The 25224-nt window shown below is 44.5% G+C and overlaps 1 protein-coding gene across 1 annotated transcript in view; it reads right to left on the minus strand.

Annotated features, from left to right (window-relative positions):
• Positions 1 to 25224, minus strand: part of phex (phosphate regulating endopeptidase homolog, X-linked) — a 580655-nt gene that overhangs the window by 495745 nt on the left and 59686 nt on the right. Inside the window, exon 5 of the mRNA XM_073046078.1 lies at positions 23156 to 23382. Coding sequence (XP_072902179.1) covers positions 23156 to 23382 — 227 coding nt within the window. The remainder of the gene's footprint in view (positions 1 to 23155; positions 23383 to 25224) is intronic.

Genomic DNA, 25224 nt, shown 5'->3' on the forward strand with positions numbered 1-25224 from the left:
CTGGGAGAGGATCTACTCGACGTGTCTCTCTGATCCGTGTATTGTAACTCTGGGATAGGATCTACTGGACATGTCTCTCTGATCTGTGTAGTGTTACTCTGGGAGAGGATCTACTCGACATGTATCTCTGATCTGTGTATTGTAACTCTGAGAGAGGATCTACTTGACATGTCTCTCTGATCTATGTTGTGTAACTCTGAGAGAGGATCTACTCGACATGTCTCTCTGATCTGTGTATTGTTACTCTGGGACAGGATCCACTGGACATGTCTCTCTGATCTTTGAATTGTAAATCTGGTAGAGGATCTACTCGACATGTCTCTCTGATCTGTGCATTGTAAATCTGGGAGAGGATCTACTCGACATGTCTCTCTGATCTGTGTATTGTAACTCTGGGAGAGTATCAACTCGACATGTCTCTCTGATCTGTGTATTGTAACTCTGGGAGAGGATCTACTGGGCATGTCTCTCTGATCTGTGTATTGTAAATCTGGGAGAGGATCTACTCGACATGTCTCTCTGATCTGTGTATTCTAACTCTGGGAGAGGATCTACTCTACTTGTCTCTCTGATCTGTGTATTGTAACTCTGGGAGAGGATCTACTGGACATGTCTCTCTGATCTGTGTATTGTAAATCTGGGAGACGATCTACTCGACATGTCTCTCTGATCTGTGTATTGTAACTCTGGGAGAGGATCTACTCGACATGTCTCTCTGATCTGTGTATTGTAACTCTGGGACAGGATCTAGTCGACATGTCTCTCTGATCTGTGTATTGTAACTCTGGGAGAGTATCTACTGGACATGTATCTCTGATCTGTGTAGTGTAACTCTTAGAGAGGATCTACTGGACATGTCTCTCTGATCTGTGTATTGTAACTCTGGGACAGGATCTACTCGACATGTCTCTCTGATCAGTGTATTGTAACTCCGGGACAGGATCCACTGGACATGTCTCTCTGATCTGTGCATTGTAAATCTGGGAGAGGATCTAGTCGACATGTCTCTCTGATCTGTGTATTCTAACTCTGGGAGAGGATCTACTCGACATGTCTCTCTGATCAGTGTATTGTAACTCTGGGACATCATCTACTGGACATGTCTCTCTGATCTGTGTATTGTAACTCTGGGACAGGATCTACTCGACATGTCTCTCTGATTTGTGTGTTGTAACTCTGGGACAGGATCCACTGGACATGTCTCTCTGATCTGTGCATTGTAAATCTGGGAGAGGATCTAGTCGACATGTCTCTCTGATCTGTGTATTGTAACTCTGGGAGAGGATCTACTCGACATGTCTCTCTGATCTGTGCATTGTAAATCTGGGAGAGGATCTAGTCGACATGTCTCTCTGATCTGTGAATTGTAAATCTGGGAGAGGATCTAGTCGACATGTCTCTCTGATCTGTGTATTGTAACTCTGGGAGAGTATCAACTCGACATGTCTCTCTGATCAGTGTATTGTAACTCTGGGAGAGGATCTACTGGACATGTCTCTCTGATCTGTGTATTGTAACTGGGAGAGGATCTACTCGACATGCCTCACTGATCTGTATATTGTAACTATGGGAGAGGATCTACTCGACATGACTCTCTGATCTGTGTATTGTAACTCTGGGACAGGATCTACTCGACATGTCTCTCTGATCTGTGTATTGTAACTCTGGGAGAGGATCTACTGGACATGTCTCTCTGATCTGTGTATTGTAACTCTGGGAGAGGATCTACTCGACATGTCTCTCTGATCAGTGTATTGTAACTCTGGGACATCATCTACTGGACATGTCTCTCTGATCTGTGTATTGTAACTCTGGGACAGGATCTACTCGACATGTCTCTCTGATTTGTGTGTTGTAACTCTGGGACAGGATCCACTGGACATGTCTCTCTGATCTGTGCATTGTAAATCTGGGAGAGGATCTAGTCGACATGTCTCTCTGATCTGTGTATTGTAACTCTGGGAGAGGATCTACTCGACATGTCTCTCTGATCTGTGCATTGTAAATCTGTGAGAGGATCTAGTCGACATGTCTCTCTGATCTGTGAATTGTAAATCTGGGAGAGGATCTAGTCGACATGTCTCTCTGATCTGTGTATTGTAACTCTGGGAGAGGATCTACTGGACATGTCTCTCTGATCTGTGTATTGTAACTCAGGGAGAGGATCTACTCGACATGTCTCTCTGATCTGTGAATTGTAACTCTGGGAGAGGATCAACTGGACATGTCTCTCTGATCTGTGCATTGTAACTCTGGGAGAGGATCTACTCGACATGTGTCACTGATCTGTGTATTGTAACTCAGGGAGAGGATCTACTCGACATGTCTCTCTGATCTGTGTATTGTAACTCTGGGAGAGGATCAACTGGACATGTCTCTCTGATCTGTGCATTGTAACTCTGGGAGAGGATCTACTCGACATGTGTCACTGATCTGTGTATTGTAACTCAGGGAGAGGATCTACTCGACATGTCTCTCTGATCTGTGTGTTGTTACTCTGGGAGAGGATCTACTCGACATGTCTCTCTGATCTGTGTATTGTAACTCTGGGAGAGGATCTACTCTACATGTCTCTCTGCTCTGTGTATTGTATCTCTGGGAGAGGATCTACTGGACAAGTCTCTCTGATCTGTGTATTGTAACTCTGGGAGAGGATCTACCTGACATGTCTCTCTGATCTGTGTATTGTATCTCTGGGAGAGGATCTACTGGACATGTCTCTCTGATCTGTGTGTTGTTACTCTGGGAGAGGATCTACTCGACATGTCTCACTGATCTGTGTATTGTAACTCTGGGACAGGATCTACTCGACATGTCTCTCTGATCTGTGTGTTGTTACTCTGGGAGAGGATCTACTCGACATGTCTCTCTGATCTGTGTATTGTAACTCTGGGAGAGGATCTACTCTACATGTCTCTCTGCTCTGTGTATTGTATCTCTGGGAGAGGATCTACTGGACAAGTCTCTCTGATCTGTGTATTGTAACTCTGGGAGAGGATCTACCTGACATGTCTCTCTGATCTGTGTATTGTATCTCTGGGAGAGGATCTACTGGACATGTCTCTCTGATCTGTGTATTGTAACGCTGGGAGAGAATCTACTCGACGTGTCTCTCTGATCTGTGTATTGTAACTCTGGGACAGCATCTACTGGACATGTCTCTCTGATCTGTGTATTGTAAATCTGGGAGAGGGTCTACTCGACATGACTCTCTGATCTGTGCATTGTAAATCTGGGAGAGGATCTATTCGACATGTCTCTCTGATCTGTGTATTGTAACTCTGGGAGAGTACCTACTGGACATGTCTCTCTGAGCTGTGTCGTATAACTCTGGGAGAGGATCTACTCGACATGTCTCTCTGATCTGTGTATTGTAACTTTGAGAGAGGATCTACTGGACATGTCTCTCTGATCTGTGTATTGTAACTCTTGGAGAGGATCTACTCGTCATGTGTCTCTGATCTGTGTATTGTAACTCTGGGACAGGATCTACTCGACATGTCTCTCTGATCTGTGTATTGTAACTCTGGGAGAGGATCTACTGGACATGTCTCTCTGATCTGTGTATTGTAACTCTGGGAGAGGATCTACTCGACATGTCTCTCTGATCAGTGTATTGTAACTCTGGGACATCATCTACTGGACATGTCTCTCTGATCTGTGCATTGTAAATCTGGGAGAGGGTCTACTCGACATGTAAATCTGATCTGTGCATTGTAAATCTGGGAGAGGATCTATTCGACATGCCTCACTGATCTGTTTATTGTAACTCTGGGATAGGATCTACTGGACATGTCTCTCTGATCTGTGTATTGTAACTCTGGGAGAGTATCTACTGGACATGTATCTCTGATCTGTGTACTGTAACTCTGGGAGAGGATCTACTCGACATGTCTCTCTGATCTGTGTATTGTAACTCTGGGATAGGATCTACTGGACATGTCTCTCTGATCTGTGTAGTGTAACTCTGGGAGAGGATCTACTCGACATGTATCTCTGATCTGTGTATTGTAACTCTGAGAGAGGATCTACTTGACATGTCTCTCTGATCTATGTTGTGTAACTCTGAGAGAGGATCTACTCGACATGTCTCTCTGATCTGTGTATTGTTACTCTGGGACAGGATCCACTGGACATGTCTCTCTGATCTTTGAATTGTAAATCTGGTAGAGGATCTACTCGACATGTCTCTCTGATCTGTGCATTGTAAATCTGGGAGAGGATCTACTCGACATGTCTCTCTGATCTGTGTATTGTAACTCTGGGAGAGTATCAACTCGACATGTCTCTCTGATCTGTGTATTGTAACTCTGGGAGAGGATCTACTGGGCATGTCTCTCTGATCTGTGTATTGTAAATCTGGGAGAGGATCTACTCGACATGTCTCTCTGATCTGTGTATTCTAACTCTGGGAGAGGATCTACTCTACTTGTCTCTCTGATCTGTGTATTGTAACTCTGGGACAGGATCTAGTCGACATGTCTCTCTGATCTGTGTATTGTAACTCTGGGAGAGTATCTACTGGACATGTATCTCTGATCTGTGTAGTGTAACTCTTAGAGAGGATCTACTGGACATGTCTCTCTGATCTGTGTATTGTAACTCTGGGACAGGATCTACTCGACATGTCTCTCTGATCAGTGTATTGTAACTCTGGGACAGGATCCACTGGACATGTCTCTCTGATCTGTGCATTGTAAATCTGGGAGAGGATCTAGTCGACATGTCTCTCTGATCTGTGTATTCTAACTCTGGGAGAGGATCTACTCGACATGTCTCTCTGATCTGTGCATTGTAAATCTGGGAGAGGATCTAGTCGACATGTCTCTCTGATCTGTGAATTGTAAATCTGGGAGAGGATCTAGTCGACATGTCTCTCTGATCTGTGTATTGTAACTCTGGGAGAGTATCAACTCGACATGTCTCTCTGATCAGTGTATTGTAACTCTGGGAGAGGATCTACTGGACATGTCTCTCTGATCTGTGTATTGTAACTGGGAGAGGATCTACTCGACATGCCTCACTGATCTGTGTATTGTAACTCTGGGATAGGATCTACTGGACATGTCTCTCTGATCTGTGTATTGTAACTCTGGGAGAGGATCTACTGGACATGTCTCTCTGATCTGTGTATTGTAACTCTGGGAGAGGATCAACTGGACATGTCTCTCTGATCTGTGCATTGTAACTCTGGGAGAGGATCTACTCGACATGTATCACTGATCTGTGTATTGTAACTCTGGGAGAGGATCTACTCGACATGTCTCTCTGATCTGTGTATTCTAATTTTGGGACAGGATCTACTCGACATGTCTCTCTGATCTGTGTGTTGTTACTCTGGGAGAGGATCTACTCGACATGTCTCTCTGATCTGTGTATTGTAACTCTGGGAGAGGATCTACTTGACATGTCTCTCTGATCTGTGCATTGTAAATCTGGGAGAGGATCTAGTCGACATCTCTCTCTGATCTGTGTATTGTAACTCTGGGAGAGTATCAACTCGACATGTCTCTCTGATCAGTGTATTGTAACTCTGGGAGAGGATCTACTGGACATGTCTCTCTGATCTGTGTATTGTAACTGGGAGAGGATCTACTCGACATGCCTCACTGATCTGTGTATTGTAACTCTGGGATAGGATCTACTGGACATGTCTCTCTGATTTGTGTATTGTAACTCTGGGAGAGGATCTACTGGACATGTCTCTCTGATCTGTGTATTGTAACTCTGGGAGAGGATCAACTGGACATGTCTCTCTGATCTGTGCATTGTAACTGTGGGAGAGGATCTACTCGACATGTATCACTGATCTGTGTATTGTAACTCTGGGAGAGGATCTACTCGACATGTCTCTCTGATCTGTGTATTCTAATTTTGGGACAGGATCTACTGGACAAGTCTCTCTGATCTGTGTATTGTAACTCTGGGAGAGGATCTACCTGACATGTCTCTCTGATCTGTGTATTGTAACTCTGGGAGAGGATCTACTGGACATGTCTCTCTGATCTGTGTATTGTATCTCTGGGAGAGGATCTACTGGACATGTCTCTCTGATCTGTGTATTGTAACGCTGGGAGAGAATCTACTCGACGTGTCTCTATGATCTTTGTATTGTAACTCTGGGACAGCATCTACTGGACATGTCTCTCTGATTTGTGTATTGTAAATCTGGGAGAGGGTCTACTCGACATGACTCTCTGATCTGTGCATTGTAAATCTGGGAGAGGATCTATTCGACATGTCTCTCTGATCTGTGTATTGTAACTCTGGGAGAGGATCTACTCGACATGTCTCTCTGATCTGTGTATTGTAACTTTGAGAGAGGATCTACTGGACATGTCTCTCTGATCTGTGTATTGTAACTCTTGGAGAGGATCTACTCGTCATGTGTCTCTGATCTGTGTATTGTAACTCTGGGACAGGATCTACTCGACATGTCTCTCTGATCTGTGTATTGTAACTCTGGGAGAGGATCTACTGGACATGTCTCTCTGATCTGCGTATTGTAACTCTGGGAGAGGATCTACTCGACATGTCTCTCTGATCTGTGTATTGTAACTCTGGGAGAGGATCTACTCGACATGTCTCTCTGATCTGTGTATTGTAACTCTGAGAGTGGATCTACTTGACATGTCTCTCTGATCTATGTAGTGTAACTCTGAGACAGGATCTACTGGACATGTCTCTCTGATCTGTGTATTGTAACTCTGGGATAGGATCTACTCGACATGTATCTCTGATCTGTGTATTGTAACTCTGAGAGAGGATCTACTTGACATGTCTCTCTGATCTATGTAGTGTAACTCTGAGAGAGGATCTACTCGACATGTCTCTCTGATCTGTGTATTGTTACTCTGGGACAGGATCCACTGGACATGTCTCTCTGATCTTTGAATTGTAAATCTGGTAGAGGATCTAGTCGACATGTCTCTCTGATCTGTGTATTGTAACTCTGGGAGAGTATCAACTCGACATGTCTCTCTGATCTGTGTATTGTAACTCTGGGAGAGGATCTACTGGACATGTCTCTCTGATCTGTGTATTGTAAATCTGGGAGAGGATCTACTCGACATGTCTCTCTGATCTGTGTATTCTAACTCTGGGAGAGGATCTACTCTACTTGTCTCTCTGATCTGTGTATTGTAACTCTGGGAGAGGATCTACTGGACATGTCTCTCTGATCTGTGTATTGTAAATCTGGGAGACGATCTACTCGACATGTCTCTCTGATCTGTGTATTGTAACTCTGGGAGAGGATCTACTCGACGTGTCTCTCTGATCCGTGTATTGTAACTCTGGGAGAGGATCTACTCGACGTGTCTCTCTGATCTCTGTATTGTAACTATGGGAGAGGATCTACTCGACATGACTCTCTGATCTGTGTATTGTAACTATGGGAGAGGATCTACTCGACATGTCTCTCTGATCTGTGTATTGTAACTCTGGGAGAAGATCTACTGGACATGTCTCTCTGATCTGTGTATTGTAACTCTGGGAGAGGATCTACTGGACATGTCTCTCTGATCTGTGTATTGTAACTCTGGGAGAGGATCTACTCGACATGCCTCACTGATCTGTGTATTGTAACTCTGGGAGAGGATCTACTGGACATGTCTCTCTGATCTGTGTATTGTAACTCTGGGAGAGTACCTACTGGACATGTCTCTCTGAGCTGTGTCGTATAACTCTGGGAGAGGATCTACTCGACATGTCTCTCTGATCTGTGTATTGTAACTTTGAGAGAGGATCTACTGGACATGTCTCTCTGATCTGTGTATTGTAACTCTTGGAGAGGATCTACTCGTCATGTGTCTCTGATCTGTGTATTGTAACTCTGGGACAGGATCTACTCGACATGTCTCTCTGATCTGTGTATTGTAACTCTGGGAGAGGATCTACTGGACATGTCTCTCTGATCTGTGTATTGTAACTCTGGGAGAGGATCTACTCGACATGTCTCTCTGATCAGTGTATTGTAACTCTGGGACATCATCTACTGGACATGTCTCTCTGATCTGTGTATTGTAAATCTGGGAGAGGGTCTACTCGACATGTAAATCTGATCTGTGCATTGTAAATCTGGGAGAGGATCTATTCGACATGCCTCACTGATCTGTTTATTGTAACTCTGGGATAGGATCTACTGGACATGTCTCTCTGATCTGTGTATTGTAACTCTGGGAGAGTATCTACTGGACATGTATCTCTGATCTGTGTACTGTAACTCTGGGAGAGGATCTACTCGACATGTCTCTCTGATCTGTGTATTGTAACTCTGGGATAGGATCTACTGGACATGTCTCTCTGATCTGTGTAGTGTAACTCTGGGAGAGGATCTACTCGACATGTATCTCTGATCTGTGTATTGTAACTCTGAGAGAGGATCTACTTGACATGTCTCTCTGATCTATGTTGTGTAACTCTGAGAGAGGATCTACTCGACATGTCTCTCTGATCTGTGTATTGTTACTCTGGGACAGGATCCACTGGACATGTCTCTCTGATCTTTGAATTGTAAATCTGGTAGAGGATCTACTCGACATGTCTCTCTGATCTGTGCATTGTAAATCTGGGAGAGGATCTACTCGACATGTCTCTCTGATCTGTGTATTGTAACTCTGGGAGAGTATCAACTCGACATGTCTCTCTGATCTGTGTATTGTAACTCTGGGAGAGGATCTACTGGGCATGTCTCTCTGATCTGTGTATTGTAAATCTGGGAGAGGATCTACTCGACATGTCTCTCTGATCTGTGTATTCTAACTCTGGGAGAGGATCTACTCTACTTGTCTCTCTGATCTGTGTATTGTAACTCTGGGAGAGGATCTACTGGACATGTCTCTCTGATCTGTGTATTGTAAATCTGGGAGACGATCTACTCGACATGTCTCTCTGATCTGTGTATTGTAACTCTGGGAGAGGATCTACTCGACATGTCTCTCTGATCTGTGTATTGTAACTCTGGGACAGGATCTAGTCGACATGTCTCTCTGATCTGTGTATTGTAACTCTGGGAGAGTATCTACTGGACATGTATCTCTGATCTGTGTAGTGTAACTCTTAGAGAGGATCTACTGGACATGTCTCTCTGATCTGTGTATTGTAACTCTGGGACAGGATCTACTCGACATGTCTCTCTGATCAGTGTATTGTAACTCTGGGACAGGATCCACTGGACATGTCTCTCTGATCTGTGCATTGTAAATCTGGGAGAGGATCTAGTCGACATGTCTCTCTGATCTGTGTATTCTAACTCTGGGAGAGGATCTACTCGACATGTCTCTCTGATCTGTGCATTGTAAATCTGGGAGAGGATCTAGTCGACATGTCTCTCTGATCTGTGAATTGTAAATCTGGGAGAGGATCTAGTCGACATGTCTCTCTGATCTGTGTATTGTAACTCTGGGAGAGTATCAACTCGACATGTCTCTCTGATCAGTGTATTGTAACTCTGGGAGAGGATCTACTGGACATGTCTCTCTGATCTGTGTATTGTAACTGGGAGAGGATCTACTCGACATGCCTCACTGATCTGTGTATTGTAACTCTGGGATAGGATCTACTGGACATGTCTCTCTGATCTGTGTATTGTAACTCTGGGAGAGGATCTACTGGACATGTCTCTCTGATCTGTGTATTGTAACTCTGGGAGAGGATCAACTGGACATGTCTCTCTGATCTGTGCATTGTAACTCTGGGAGAGGATCTACTCGACATGTATCACTGATCTGTGTATTGTAACTCTGGGAGAGGATCTACTCGACATATCTCTCTGATCTGTGTATTCTAATTTTGGGACAGGATCTACTCGACATGTCTCTCTGATCTGTGTGTTGTTACTCTGGGAGAGGATCTACTCGACATGTCTCTCTGATCTGTGTATTGTAACTCTGGGAGAGGATCTACTTGACATGTCTCTCTGATCTGTGCATTGTAAATCTGGGAGAGGATCTAGTCGACATCTCTCTCTGATCTGTGTATTGTAACTCTGGGAGAGTATCAACTCGACATGTCTCTCTGATCAGTGTATTGTAACTCTGGGAGAGGATCTACTGGACATGTCTCTCTGATCTGTGTATTGTAACTGGGAGAGGATCTACTCGACATGCCTCACTGATCTGTGTATTGTAACTCTGGGATAGGATCTACTGGACATGTCTCTCTGATTTGTGTATTGTAACTCTGGGAGAGGATCTACTGGACATGTCTCTCTGATCTGTGTATTGTAACTCTGGGAGAGGATCAACTGGACATGTCTCTCTGATCTGTGCATTGTAACTGTGGGAGAGGATCTACTCGACATGTATCACTGATCTGTGTATTGTAACTCTGGGAGAGGATCTACTCGACATGTCTCTCTGATCTGTGTATTCTAATTTTGGGACAGGATCTACTGGACAAGTCTCTCTGATCTGTGTATTGTAACTCTGGGAGAGGATCTACCTGACATGTCTCTCTGATCTGTGTATTGTAACTCTGGGAGAGGATCTACTGGACATGTCTCTCTGATCTGTGTATTGTAACTCTTGGAGAGGATCTACTCGTCATGTGTCTCTGATCTGTGTATTGTAACTCTGGGACAGGATCTACTCGACATGTCTCTCTGATCTGTGTATTGTAACTCTGGGAGAGGATCTACTGGACATGTCTCTCTGATCTGCGTATTGTAACTCTGGGAGAGGATCTACTCGACATGTCTCTCTGATCTGTGTATTGTAACTCTGGGAGAGGATCTACTCGACATGTCTCTCTGATCTGTGTATTGTAACTCTGAGAGTGGATCTACTTGACATGTCTCTCTGATCTATGTAGTGTAACTCTGAGACAGGATCTACTGGACATGTCTCTCTGATCTGTGTATTGTAACTCTGGGATAGGATCTACTCGACATGTATCTCTGATCTGTGTATTGTAACTCTGAGAGAGGATCTACTTGACATGTCTCTCTGATCTATGTAGTGTAACTCTGAGAGAGGATCTACTCGACATGTCTCTCTGATCTGTGTATTGTTACTCTGGGACAGGATCCACTGGACATGTCTCTCTGTTCTTTGAATTGTAAATCTGGTAGAGGATCTAGTCGACATGTCTCTCTGATCTGTGTATTGTAACTCTGGGAGAGTATCAACTCGACATGTCTCTCTGATCTGTGTATTGTAACTCTGGGAGAGGATCTACTGGACATGTCTCTCTGATCTGTGTATTGTAAATCTGGGAGAGGATCTACTCGACATGTCTCTCTGATCTGTGTATTCTAACTCTGGGAGAGGATCTACTCTACTTGTCTCTCTGATCTGTGTATTGTAACTCTGGGAGAGGATCTACTGGACATGTCTCTCTGATCTGTGTATTGTAAATCTGGGAGACGATCTACTCGACATGTATCTCTGATCTGTGTATTGTAACTCTGGGAGAGGATCTACTCGACGTGTCTCTCTGATCCGTGTATTGTAACTCTGGGAGAGGATCTACTCGACGTGTCTCTCTGATCTCTGTATTGTAACTATGGGAGAGGATCTACTCGACATGACTCTCTGATCTGTGTATTGTAACTATGGGAGAGGATCTACTCGACATGTCTCTCTGATCTGTGTATTGTAACTCTGGGAGAAGATCTACTGGACATGTCTCTCTGATCTGTGTATTGTAACTCTGGGAGAGGATCTACTGGACATGTCTCTCTGATCTGTGTATTGTAACTCTGGGAGAGGATCTACTCGACATGCCTCACTGATCTGTGTATTGTAACTCTGGGAGAGGATCTACTGGACATGTCTCTCTGATCTGTGTATTGTAACTCTGGGAGAGGATCTACTGGACATGTCTCTCTGATCTGTGTATTGTAACTCTGAGAGAGGATCTACTCGACATGTCTCTCTGATCTGTGTATTCTAACTCTGGGAGAGGATCTACTCTACTTGTCTCTCTGATCTGTGTATTGTAACTCTGGGAGAGGATCTACTGGACATGTCTCTCTGATCTGTGTATTGTAAATCTGGGAGACGATCTACTCGACATGTCTCTCAGATCTGTGTATTGTAACTCTGGGAGAGGATCTACTCGACGTGTCTCTCTGATCTCTGTATTGTAACTATGGGAGAGGATCTACTCGACATGACTCTCTGATCTGTGTATTGTAACTATGGGAGAGGATCTACTCGACATGTCTCTCTGATCTGTGTATTGTAAGTCTGGGAGAAGATCTACTCGACATGTCTCTGATCTGTGTATTGTAACTCTGGGAGAGGATCTACTGGACATGTGTCTCTGATCTGTGTATTGTAACTCTGGGAGAAGATCTACTCGACATGTCTCTGATCTGTGTATTGTAACTCTGGGAGAGGATCTACTGGACATGTGTCTCTGATCTGTGTATTGTAACTCTGGGAGAGGATCTACTGGACATGTCTCTCTGATCTGTGTATTGTAACTCTGGGAGAGAATCTACTCAACGTGTCTCTCTGATCTGTGTATTGTAACTCTGGGACAGCATCTACTGGACATGTCTCTCTGATCTGTGTATTGTAAATCTTGGCGAGGGTCTACTCGACATGACTCTCTGATCTGTGTATTGTAACTCTGGGAGAGTACCTACTGGACATGTCTCTCTGATCTGTGTATTGTAACTCTGGGAGAGGATCTACTCGACATGTCTCTCTGATCTGTGTATTGTAAATCTGGGAGAGGATCTACTCGACATGTCTCTCTGATCTGTGTATTCTAACTCTGGGAGAGGATCTACTCTACTTGTCTCTCTGATCTGTGTATTGTAACTCTGGGAGAGGATCTACTGGACATGTCTCTCTGATCTGTGTATTGTAAATCTGGGAGACGATCTACTCGACATGTCTCTCTGATCTGTGTATTGTAACTCTGGGAGAGGATCTACTCGACATGTCTCTCTGATCTGTGTATTGTAACTCTGGGACAGGATCTAGTCGACATGTCTCTCTGATCTGTGTATTGTAACTCTGGGAGAGTATCTACTGGACATGTATCTCTGATCTGTGTAGTGTAACTCTTAGAGAGGATCTACTGGACATGTCTCTCTGATCTGTGTATTGTAACTCTGGGACAGGATCTACTCGACATGTCTCTCTGATCAGTGTATTGTAACTCTGGGACAGGATCCACTGGACATGTCTCTCTGATCTGTGCATTGTAAATCTGGGAGAGGATCTAGTCGACATGTCTCTCTGATCTGTGTATTCTAACTCTGGGAGAGGATCTACTCGACATGTCTCTCTGATCTGTGCATTGTAAATCTGGGAGAGGATCTAGTCGACATGTCTCTCTGATCTGTGAATTGTAAATCTGGGAGAGGATCTAGTCGACATGTCTCTCTGATCTGTGTATTGTAACTCTGGGAGAGTATCAACTCGACATGTCTCTCTGATCAGTGTATTGTAACTCTGGGAGAGGATCTACTGGACATGTCTCTCTGATCTGTGTATTGTAACTGGGAGAGGATCTACTCGACATGCCTCACTGATCTGTGTATTGTAACTCTGGGATAGGATCTACTGGACATGTCTCTCTGATCTGTGTATTGTAACTCTGGGAGAGGATCTACTGGACATGTCTCTCTGATCTGTGTATTGTAACTCTGGGAGAGGATCAACTGGACATGTCTCTCTGATCTGTGCATTGTAACTCTGGGAGAGGATCTACTCGACATGTATCACTGATCTGTGTATTGTAACTCTGGGAGAGGATCTACTCGACATGTCTCTCTGATCTGTGTATTCTAATTTTGGGACAGGATCTACTCGACATGTCTCTCTGATCTGTGTGTTGTTACTCTGGGAGAGGATCTACTCGACATGTCTCTCTGATCTGTGTATTGTAACTCTGGGAGAGGATCTACTTGACATGTCTCTCTGATCTGTGCATTGTAAATCTGGGAGAGGATCTAGTCGACATCTCTCTCTGATCTGTGTATTGTAACTCTGGGAGAGTATCAACTCGACATGTCTCTCTGATCAGTGTATTGTAACTCTGGGAGAGGATCTACTGGACATGTCTCTCTGATCTGTGTATTGTAACTGGGAGAGGATCTACTCGACATGCCTCACTGATCTGTGTATTGTAACTCTGGGATAGGATCTACTGGACATGTCTCTCTGATTTGTGTATTGTAACTCTGGGAGAGGATCTACTGGACATGTCTCTCTGATCTGTGTATTGTAACTCTGGGAGAGGATCAACTGGACATGTCTCTCTGATCTGTGCATTGTAACTGTGGGAGAGGATCTACTCGACATGTATCACTGATCTGTGTATTGTAACTCTGGGAGAGGATCTACTCGACATGTCTCTCTGATCTGTGTATTCTAATTTTGGGACAGGATCTACTGGACAAGTCTCTCTGATCTGTGTATTGTAACTCTGGGAGAGGATCTACCTGACATGTCTCTCTGATCTGTGTATTGTAACTCTGGGAGAGGATCTACTGGACATGTCTCTCTGATCTGTGTATTGTAACTCTTGGAGAGGATCTACTCGTCATGTGTCTCTGATCTGTGTATTGTAACTCTGGGACAGGATCTACTCGACATGTCTCTCTGATCTGTGTATTGTAACTCTGGGAGAGGATCTACTGGACATGTCTCTCTGATCTGCGTATTGTAACTCTGGGAGAGGATCTACTCGACATGTCTCTCTGATCTGTGTATTGTAACTCTGGGAGAGGATCTACTCGACATGTCTCTCTGATCTGTGTATTGTAACTCTGAGAGTGGATCTACTTGACATGTCTCTCTGATCTATGTAGTGTAACTCTGAGACAGGATCTACTGGACATGTCTCTCTGATCTGTGTATTGTAACTCTGGGATAGGATCTACTCGACATGTATCTCTGATCTGTGTATTGTAACTCTGAGAGAGGATCTACTTGACATGTCTCTCTGATCTATGTAGTGTAACTCTGAGAGAGGATCTACTCGACATGTCTCTCTGATCTGTGTATTGTTACTCTGGGACAGGATCCACTGGACATGTCTCTCTGTTCTTTGAATTGTAAATCTGGTAGAGGATCTAGTCGACATGTCTCTCTGATCTGTGTATTGTAACTCTGGGAGAGTATCAACTCGACATGTCTCTCTGATCTGTGTATTGTAACTCTGGGAGAGGATCTACTGGACATGTCTCTCTGATCTGTGTATTGTAAATCTGGGAGAGGATCTACTCGACATGTCTCTCTGATCTGTGTATTCTAACTCTGGGAGAGGATCTACTCTACTTGTCTCTCTGATCTGTGTATTGTAACTCTGGGAGAGGATCTACTGGACATGTCTCTCTGATCTGTGTATTGTAAATCTGGGAGACGATCTACTCGACATGTCTCTCTGATCTGTGTATTGTAACTCTGGGAGAGGATCTACTCGACGTGTCTCTCTGATCCGTGTATTGTAACTCTGGGAGAGGATCTACTCGACGTGTCTCTCTGATCTCTGTATTGTAACTATGGGAGAGGATCTACTCGACATGACTCTCTGATCTGTGTATTGTAACTATGGGAGAGGATCTACTCGACATGTCTCTCTGATCTGTGTATTGTAACTCTGGGAGAAGATCTACTGGACATGTCTCTCTGATCTGTGTATTGTAACTCTGGGAGAGGATCTACTGGACATGTCTCTCTGATATGTGTATTGTAACTCTGGGAGAGGATCTACTCGACATGCCTCACTGATCTGTGTATTGTAACTCTGGGAGAGGATCTACTGGACATGTCTCTCTGATCTGTGTATTGTAACTCTGGGAGAGGATCTACTGGACATGTCTCTCTGATCTGTGTATTGTAACTCTGAGAGAGGATCTACTCGACATGTCTCTCTGATCTGTGTATTCTAACTCTGGGAGAGGATCTACTCTACTTGTCTCTCTGATCTGTGTATTGTAACTCTGGGAGAGGATCTACTGGACATGTCTCTCTGATCTGTGTATTGTAAATCTGGGAGACGATCTACTCGACATGTCTCTCAGATCTGTGTATTGTAACTCTGGGAGAGGATCTACTCGACGTGTCTCTCTGATCTCTGTATTGTAACTATGGGAGAGGATCTACTCGACATGACTCTCTGATCTGTGTATTGTAACTATGGGAGAGGATCTACTCGACATGTCTCTCTGATCTGTGTATTGTAAGTCTGGGAGAAGATCTACTCGACATGTCTCTGATCTGTGTATTGTAACTCTGGGAGAGGATCTACTGGACATGTGTCTCTGATCTGTGTATTGTAACACTGGGAGAAGATCTACTCGACATGTCTCTGATCTGTGTATTGTAACTCTGGGAGAGGATCTACTGGACATGTGTCTCTGATCTGTGTATTGTAACTCTGGGAGAGGATCTACTGGACATGTCTCTCTGATCTGTGTATTGTAACTCTGGGAGAGAATCTACTCAACGTGTCTCTCTGATCTGTGTATTGTAACTCTGGGACAGCATCTACTGGACATGTCTCTCTGATCTGTGTATTGTAAATCTTGGCGAGGGTCTACTCGACATGACTCTCTGATCTGTGTATTGTAACTCTGGGAGAGTACCTACTGGACATGTCTCTCTGATCTGTGTATTGTAACTCTGGGAGAGGATCTACTCGACATGTCTCTCTGATCTGTGTATTGTAACTTTGAGAGAGGATCTACTTGACATGTCTCTCTGATCTATGTAGTGTAACTCTGTGAGAGGATATACTGGACATGTCTCTCTGATCTGTGTATTGTTACTCTGGGACAGGATCCACTGGACATGTTTCTCTGATCTGTGTATTGTAACTCTGGGAGAGGATCTACTCGACATGCCTCACTGATCTGTGTATTGTAACTCTGGGATAGGATCTACTCGACATGTCTCTCTGATCTGTGTATTCTAACTCTGGGAGAGGATCTACTCGACATGTCTCTCGGATCACTGTATTGTAACTCTGGGAGAGGATCTACTGGACATGTCTCTCTGATCTGTGTATTGTAACTCTGGGAGAGGATCTACTCGACATGTCTCTCCGATTTGTGTATTGTAACTCTGGGAGAGGATCTACTGGACATGTCTCTCTGATCTGTGTATTGTAACTCTGGGAGAGGATCTACTCGACATGTGTCTCTGATCTGTGTATTGTAACTCTGGGAGAGGATCTACTCGACATGTCTCTCTGATCTGTGTATTGTAACTCTGGGACAGCATCTACTGGACATGTCTCTCTGATCTGTGTATTGTAAATCTGGGAGAGGGTCTACTCGACATGTCAATCTGATCTGTGCATTGTAAATCTGGGAGAGGATCTAGTCGACATGTCTCTCTGATCTGTGTATTGTAACTCTGGGAGAGTATCTACTGGACATGTATCTCTGATCTGTGTAGTGTAACTCTGGGAGAGGATCTACTCGACATGTCTCTCTGATCTGTGTATTGTAACTCTGAGAGAGGATCTACTTGACATGTCTCTCTGATCTATGTCGTGTAACTCTGAGAGAGGATCTACTGGACATGTCTCTCTGATCTGTGTATTGTAACTCTGGGATAGGATGTACTCGACATGTCTCTCTGATCTGTGTATTGTAACTCTGGGAGAGTATCAACTCGACATGTCTCTCTGATCTGTGTATTCTAACTCTGGGAGAGGATCTACTCTACTTGTCTCTCTGATCTGTGTATTGTAACTCTGGGAGAGGATCTACTGGACATGTCTCTCTGATCTGTGTATTGTAAATCTGGGAGAGGATCTACTCGACATGTCTCTCTGATCTGTGTATTGTAACTCTGGGAGAGGATCTACTCGACGTGTCTCTCTGATCTGTGTATTGTAACTCTTGGAGAGGATCTACTCGACATGTCTCTCTGATCTGTGTATTGTAACTATGGGAGAGGATCTACTCGACATGTCTCTCTGATCTGTGTATTGTAACTCTGGGAGAAGATCTACTCAACATGTCTCTCTGATCTGTGTATTGTAACTCTGGGAGAGGATCTACTGGACATGTCTCTCTGATCTGTGTATTGTAACTCTGGGATAGGATCTACTGGTCATGTCTCTCTGATCTGTGTATTGTAACTCTGGGAGAGGATCTACTGGACATGTCTCTCTGATCTGTGTATTGTAACTCTGGGAGAGGATCTACTCGACATGTCTCTCTGATCTGTGTATTGTAACTCTGGGAGAGGATCTACTCGACATGTCTCTCTGATCTGTGTATTGTAACTCTGGGAGAGGATCTACTCGACATGTGTCACTGATCTGTGTATTGTAACTTTGGGACAGGATCTACTCGACATGTCTCTCTGATCTGTGTGTTGTTACTCTGGGAGAGGATCTACTCGACATGTCTCTCTGATCTGTGTATTGTAACTCTGGGAGAGGATCTACTCAACATGTCTCTCGGACAACTGTATTGTCACTCTGGGAGAGGATCTACTCGACATGTCTCTCTGATCTGTGTATTGTAACTCTGGGAGAGGATCTACTCGACATGTGTCACTGATCTGTGTATTGTAACTTTGGGACAGGATCTACTCGACATGTCTCTCTGATCTGTGTATTGTAACTCTGGGAGAAGATCTACTCAACATGTCTCTCTGATCTGTGTATTGTAACTCTGGGACAGGATCTACTCTACATGTCTCTCTGATCTGTGTATTGTATCTCTGGGAGAGGATCTACTGGACAAGTCTCTCTGATCTGTGTATTGTAACTCTGGGAGAGGATCTACCTGACATGTCTCTCTGATCTGTGTATTGTAACTCTGGGAGAGGATCTACTGGACATGTCTCTCTGATCTGTGTATTGTAACTCTGGGATAGGATCTACTCGACATGTCTCTCTGATCTGTGTATTGTAACTCTGGGATAGGATCTACTCGACATGTCTCTCTGATCTGTGTATTGTAACTCTGGGAGAGGATCTACTCGACATGTCTCTCTGATCTGTGTATTGTAACTGCTCCATTTTTTAAATTGTGTTCTCTCTCTGATTATTGTCTCTCTGCATTGTCCCCTCATGTTTACCCTCATCGACACCCTTGTATTATCAGAGATGTCTCCTCCCTGTTGGCTTCTCCCATCTTCGTTCTGAGAAATGATTTTGAACTGATATAATTGAACTTTAGAGATAGGAGCAGAATTAGGCCCTATGGCCCATCGATTCTGCTCTACTATTCAATGATGTCTGATCCTTTCCTCCCTCGTCAGCCCCATTCCCTGGTCTTCTCCCCATAACCTTTGATTCTGTGTCCAATGATAACCTATCAACCTCTGCTTTAAATACACTCATGACCTGGCCTCCATAGCTGCTTGTTGTAACAAATTCCACAAATTCACCCCCCTCTCGGTAAGCAGCCTCATGTGTGGCACCTTGTCAAAGTCCTTCTGAAAGTCCAAATATACAACAAACACTGCATCTCCTTTATCTATCCTACATGTAATCTCCTCAAGGAATTCCAACAGGTTTGTCAGGCAAGTTTTTCCCTGAAGGAAACCATGCTGATTTTGTCCTATCTTGTCCTGGGTCACCAGTACTCCATAGCCTCATCCTTAACAATCAACTCCAACATCTTCCCAACCACTGTGGTCAGGCTAACTGCTCTATCATTTTCTTTCTGCTGTCTTCTTCCTTTCTTAAAGAGTGGTGTGACATTTTCAATGCTCCAGTCCTCTGGCCAGTGTCCAATAATTTTTGAAAGATCATTACTAATGCCACCACAATCTCTACTGCTACTTCTTTCAGAGTCCTAGGGTACAGTTCATCTGGTCCAGGTGACTAATGTACCCTGAAGTATTTCAGCTTTCTGACCACCTTCTCCCTTGTAATAGTAACTGCACTCACTTCTCTTCCCTCACACCCTTCAACATCTGGCACACTGTTAGTGTCTTCCACAGTGAAGGCAATTGTAAAACACTGATTTAGTTCATCTGCTATCACCTTGTCCCACATTATTATTCCTCTGGCTTCATTTTCTATAAGTTCTCACCTCTCTCATATATTTTACATATTTGAAAACACTTTTACTATCTGCTTTAATATTGTTTGCTCACTTGCTTTCATTTTTCATTCTTCATATTTCGTATTTAATATATTAATTCTGTTTGTATTACCATAGATGCTGCCTCACCTTCTGAGTATTTCCAGAACTCTTGTTATAATAATTTTAGATTCCAAAATCAGCTCTGCCATTCCATCATGGCTGATCCCGGATCCCACTCATCCCCATACACCTGCCTTCATGCCATATCCTTTGATACACTGATTGATCAGGAAACGTTCAGCTTCCACTTTAAATATACCCATGGACTTGGCCTCCACCGCTGTCTGTGGCAGAGCATTCCACAGATTTACTGCTCTCTGGCTAAATGAATTCCTCCTTTGCATTGAACTGCTGCTGCTAAGTTAACAAATTTCACATCACATGCCGGTGATAATAAACCTGATTCTGATTCCTTCCCGCTGTTCTAAAATGCCACCCCTCAAGGGTGAACAACTCACCTCTTAGATTCCTATAAGATGACCCTTCATTCTCCAATTCTCAGACACTGGCAAGATTCTCACCAGTGCCATATAAAGCCTTGGTGTCACATCCCTGCGCTTATATCCCAGTCCTCGTGAGATGGATGCTAACATTGCATCCACCAGACGATGTGTTTTGTGTTGGAATGTGCTATGAGGAGGAGCTGGACAAACTTGCATTGTTTTCTCTGGAGCGGTAAGGCTGAGGGGAGGTCGGTAGTTTGTGACAGACGTAGGTAGAGTAGAAGCAAGGAGCAAGTGCAAAGGAGGCGTGTGGCTGTCTGAAATGCATCTGAAGGGTGATAGTGTGGCTGCTGTGACAGAAGTGTTCAAGAGGCTCTTCGTCAGCCATGCAGAAAATGGAGAGGTATGGTGAGTAAGCAGAATGGACTAGGTTAGGGTTTTAACTAGTTTAATCAGCTATCATGGGTAGAAGAGCCTCTACCTGTTCTATGTCGAAACTCTTCATTTGTACTAAAAGGGGAGGGAATCAGTGTAAAAGATGGAGCAAGTGATGGATAGATCCAGGGGAGCAGGTGATACAGGGGAGAGTGGGAATAACAACAGAGGCTGGGAGGTGGAGGCAACGGAGATCTGCAGATGATGGAATTTGAGGGGATGGGGGAGGGCGGTAAAACGTGCAATCAAGTGAGGGAGGGAGGGGAGGGGATTCAATGAGAGGGCTGTGTAGTTTATAGGAAGGTGGAGTGAGTGGAGGAGGGGGAAGAAACAGTTTGATGGGGGACTAGGGTGAGTGTACAAGGAACTGGGTAGATCTGCAGGAATGAGAAAAGGGGCAGAGGGAGAGCAGGTTACCTGAAATTGGAGAATTCAATTCATTATATTGGTGCCTGGAATTGGACAACTGTCTTATGGAACTCTCAACGCATTTAGACGAACAGGAGGTGGATCTCATTAAAAATTCTTGTGGGGCTGGCCATTGTAGACTCATTGATTGGACTCCATGCCCCCAGTCTGCTTAGCAAGCACAGAGTATTACAACTCTGAGGAAGTGCCTCCATTTTGCTGGGACCACTGCGTCCACCACCACTCCATTTTCACGTCATGCTTGGTAACCTGGGAAATTAAATTGGCAACTGAGTGTAGAACACAGCAGAGTTCAATGGAGAACGTAGCAGGCGGATTCCACACAGAAAGCCAAGAGCACTGTTCTGGCTGACCATCCAGTCAGGCAAGTTGGACAGACAAACTCTACCCTAACTCCACCTCTACGTTGCTTTGCAGCCATGTGGTCAGTGTTGTAGCCGTAACCCCAACTGCGTAGAGCAAATTCTGTCAATCAGTTAACCCGTTTTGTTGATGCTGATCGAGGGATCAATATTAATTGAAATACTCTGCTCTCCTTCAATGTCACGGAGAAACAGAAAAGGCAATGGCTTGACCTCTGATCTAAGACGAGCCTGCGCACTTGGGGAACGGCAGTCTGCATTGTGTTCTCCGACTCAGACTGAGTGGTTGGTTTTGTGTCAGTCAGGGAGCTGTGCTTTATCCTGCAATACTATACACTGCTACTGAGTCTGAAACCAACCCAGAATTAAGTGTCCATTGAACAATAAGGGAGACAACTGGCCGACCAGACCTGCATCAAAATTTCAATGGAAGGAGCCAGTGAATCCTCTTTCCCTGGCCCCTGGCTTCAGCCCTCAGCCCCACTGTAATGATTCTACACACAGGCAGGAATCTGAAATAACAAGAAGTCGGGCAGCACCCGTGGAGGGTGAAACATGCCATCAGTCTTTTCGGTTGATGAACCTTGATTGGAAGAGGAATGTGAAGAAAAGAAGAATGTTTGAAATTGCAAAGGGGGAGGTGCAGAGTGGGGAACAGGACAATCTGGGCGACCCAGACGCGGTCTAACAGAGTGAGGCGAGTGTTGCTACCCACAGCTGACCTGTCTGATGGTATAAATAGGTGAAGGCAGAGGGAGAAGATAGGTAAAGGCAGCAGGGGTAAACTTACAAACAATGCTGCAATAGGGAGGTACAGACCACAGCAGCTGTCAGAAATCAGAAATGAAAGAGGATGCTAGAAATACTCAGCAGGTCAAGCAGCATCTGTGGAGAGAGAAAAACAGCTAATGTTACAGTTGGCTGATCAGGTTATCTGAAGCCATTAATTTCAATATTGAGCTCCATTATGCAATGTGGTGTGATAGTGACGTGTACTGAGATTCAGTAACAATGGTGCCATAACATAAGAACACAGAAGTATTGAAAAACCCCAGAATACAGAGTATAGTGTTGCAGCACCAGAGAAAATACAGAGCAGCTGAACAAAGATCTTAGTAGATTGGGAGACCAAGAGTTCATCTTTAACGTCTGAGAGCTCCATTCACGAGTCATAGAAGCTGTCAAGATGAACATCGGAGAGGAGTGGGAGGTCAAAGGCTGAGGTCGGTAGAGGAGTGTGATGGAGATTTAAGGTCATAGGTGACTACAAGTGCAGGGTCACCCTTGTAGACAAACCAGGTGTCCTGCAAAGCTGTTGCCCAGTCTGGGTTTGTTTCCTCAAACGCAGAGCAGACCACAGACAGGCAGACACAGCACACCGAATTTAGTCATTCCTCAGCCTTCGCTGATTCTGGCCAAAATGCATGTACAATATTGTACAGAGTGGACATGATGGCACTGACCGTCAGGATTCTTTCACTGGAGCTTTTCTCATCAAGTGTAACACGGAAATTAATGAAGACGTTTCTTGCAAATCTCCCTCGGAGAATAGCCAGTGCCTCCAGGAGGTCGAATTCCTCTTCCTTCCAGGTTCCATCAGGTCCATTGCTTGCCTCGAGAACAGGCCAGCGCAAATGTGGATGCTTCAAGAAATGAAGCAAAGGCCTGCTATCTTCTAGCTCTATGGCAGCTATCAACAAGAAAGGCAGGGGTGAGAATGAAGGCAGCAACTGACAACAGTGTAGTCAGACACATGATGTGAGCAATTAGCTAACTGGCAGGACAGTCTTGGTGAAATAACACAGAAAGAAAATACTGCAGATGCTGAAATTATGGAATAAAAAGAGACAATTCTGGGAATACTCAAACACGAGGAAACCTGCAGATGCTGGAAATTCAAACAACACACACAAAATGCTGGTGGAACGCAGCAGGCCAGGCAGCATCTATAGTGAGAAGCACTGTTGACGTTTTGGACTGAGACCCTTCATCAGGACTAACCGAAACGGGATCCCACTACCAAACACATTTTTCCCTCCCCCACTCTTTCTGCTTTTCGCAGGGATCGCTCCCTACGCAACTCCCTTGTCCACTCGTCCCCCCCCCCCATCCCTTCCTACCAATCTCCCTCCAGGCACTTATCCTTGTAAACAGAACAAGTGCTACACCTGCCCTTACACTTCCTCCCTCACCACCATTCAGGGCCCCAGACAGTCCTTCCAGGTGAGGCAACACTTCACCTGTGAGTCGGCTGGTGTGGTATACTGCGTCCGGTGCTCCCGGTGTGGCCTTTTATATATTGGTGAGACCCGACGCAGACTGGGAGACCGTTTCGCTGAACACCTACGCTCGGTCCGCCAGAGAAAGCAGGATCTCCCAGTGGCCACACATTTTAATTCCACGTCCCATTCCCATTCTGATATGTCTATCCATGGCCTCCTCTACTGTCAAAATGAATCCAAACTCAGGTTGGAGGAACAACACCTTATATACCGGCTGGGTAGCCTCCAACCTGATGGCATGAACATTGACTTCTCTAACTTCCGTTAATGCCTCTCCTCCCCTTCTTACCCCATCCCTGACATATTTAGTTGTTTGCCTGTTCTCCATCTCCCTCTGGTGCTCCCCCCCTTTCTTTCTCCCGAGGCCTCCCATCCCATGATCCTTTCCCTTCTCCAGCTCTGTATCACTTTCGCCAATCACCTTTCCAGCTCTTAGCTTCATCCCACCCCCTCCAGTCTTCTCCTATCATTTCACATTTCCCCCTCCCCCCACTTCTTTCAAATCTCTTACTATCTTTCCTTTCGGTTAGGCCTGACGAAGGGTCTCGGCCCGAACGTCGACAGCACTTTTCCCTATAGATGCTGCCTGGCCTGCTGTGTTCCACCAGCATTTTGTGTGTGTTGTTTTCTGGGAATACTCAGCAGGTCAGGTGGTACCTGCAAGAGAGAAACAGTAAATGTTCCAGATTAATGATCCAGAGAAACAGTAAATGTTCCAGATTAATGATCCAGAGAAACAGTAAATGTTCCAGATTAATGATTCAGAGAAGCAGTGAATGTTTCAGGTTAATGAAACAGCGAATGTTTCAGATTAATAATCAACTAAAGATGGATTTAAGATGTTGTAAAAGATGAAAAGGAAACAGATCAGGTACAGTCTGTAATGAAGTGGAAGGCCAGAGGTTCAATCATAAAAGAGGTCCTAGAGAAGGGTAGAAGAGGCCAGGAATGGGAGCTGGGGGACAAGAGGGGATCCTGCAGGAGATGAAACCAAGAATAGTGAACGATTTTCTGAAAAACTGCTGGTAGCATAAATCATGACTCTCCCACACACCTACCAGGTGACTTCTCTGAAAGTTAACCTCAATATTTTATAAGTAAATATCAAGAGTTTCAGGGAAATAAAAATATTCCAGAATATGATGGAAACTGTTGTGAATAAAAGGGAAGAGAGGTAGAAAGTTCTTTGTGATATGATGGGGAAATCTTTGTGATATCATATCTTTGTGATATGATGGGGAAATTCACCA

This window comes from Hemitrygon akajei, chromosome 5 (assembly GCF_048418815.1).
Source record: "Hemitrygon akajei chromosome 5, sHemAka1.3, whole genome shotgun sequence".
Lineage (NCBI taxonomy): Eukaryota > Metazoa > Chordata > Chondrichthyes > Myliobatiformes > Dasyatidae > Hemitrygon > Hemitrygon akajei.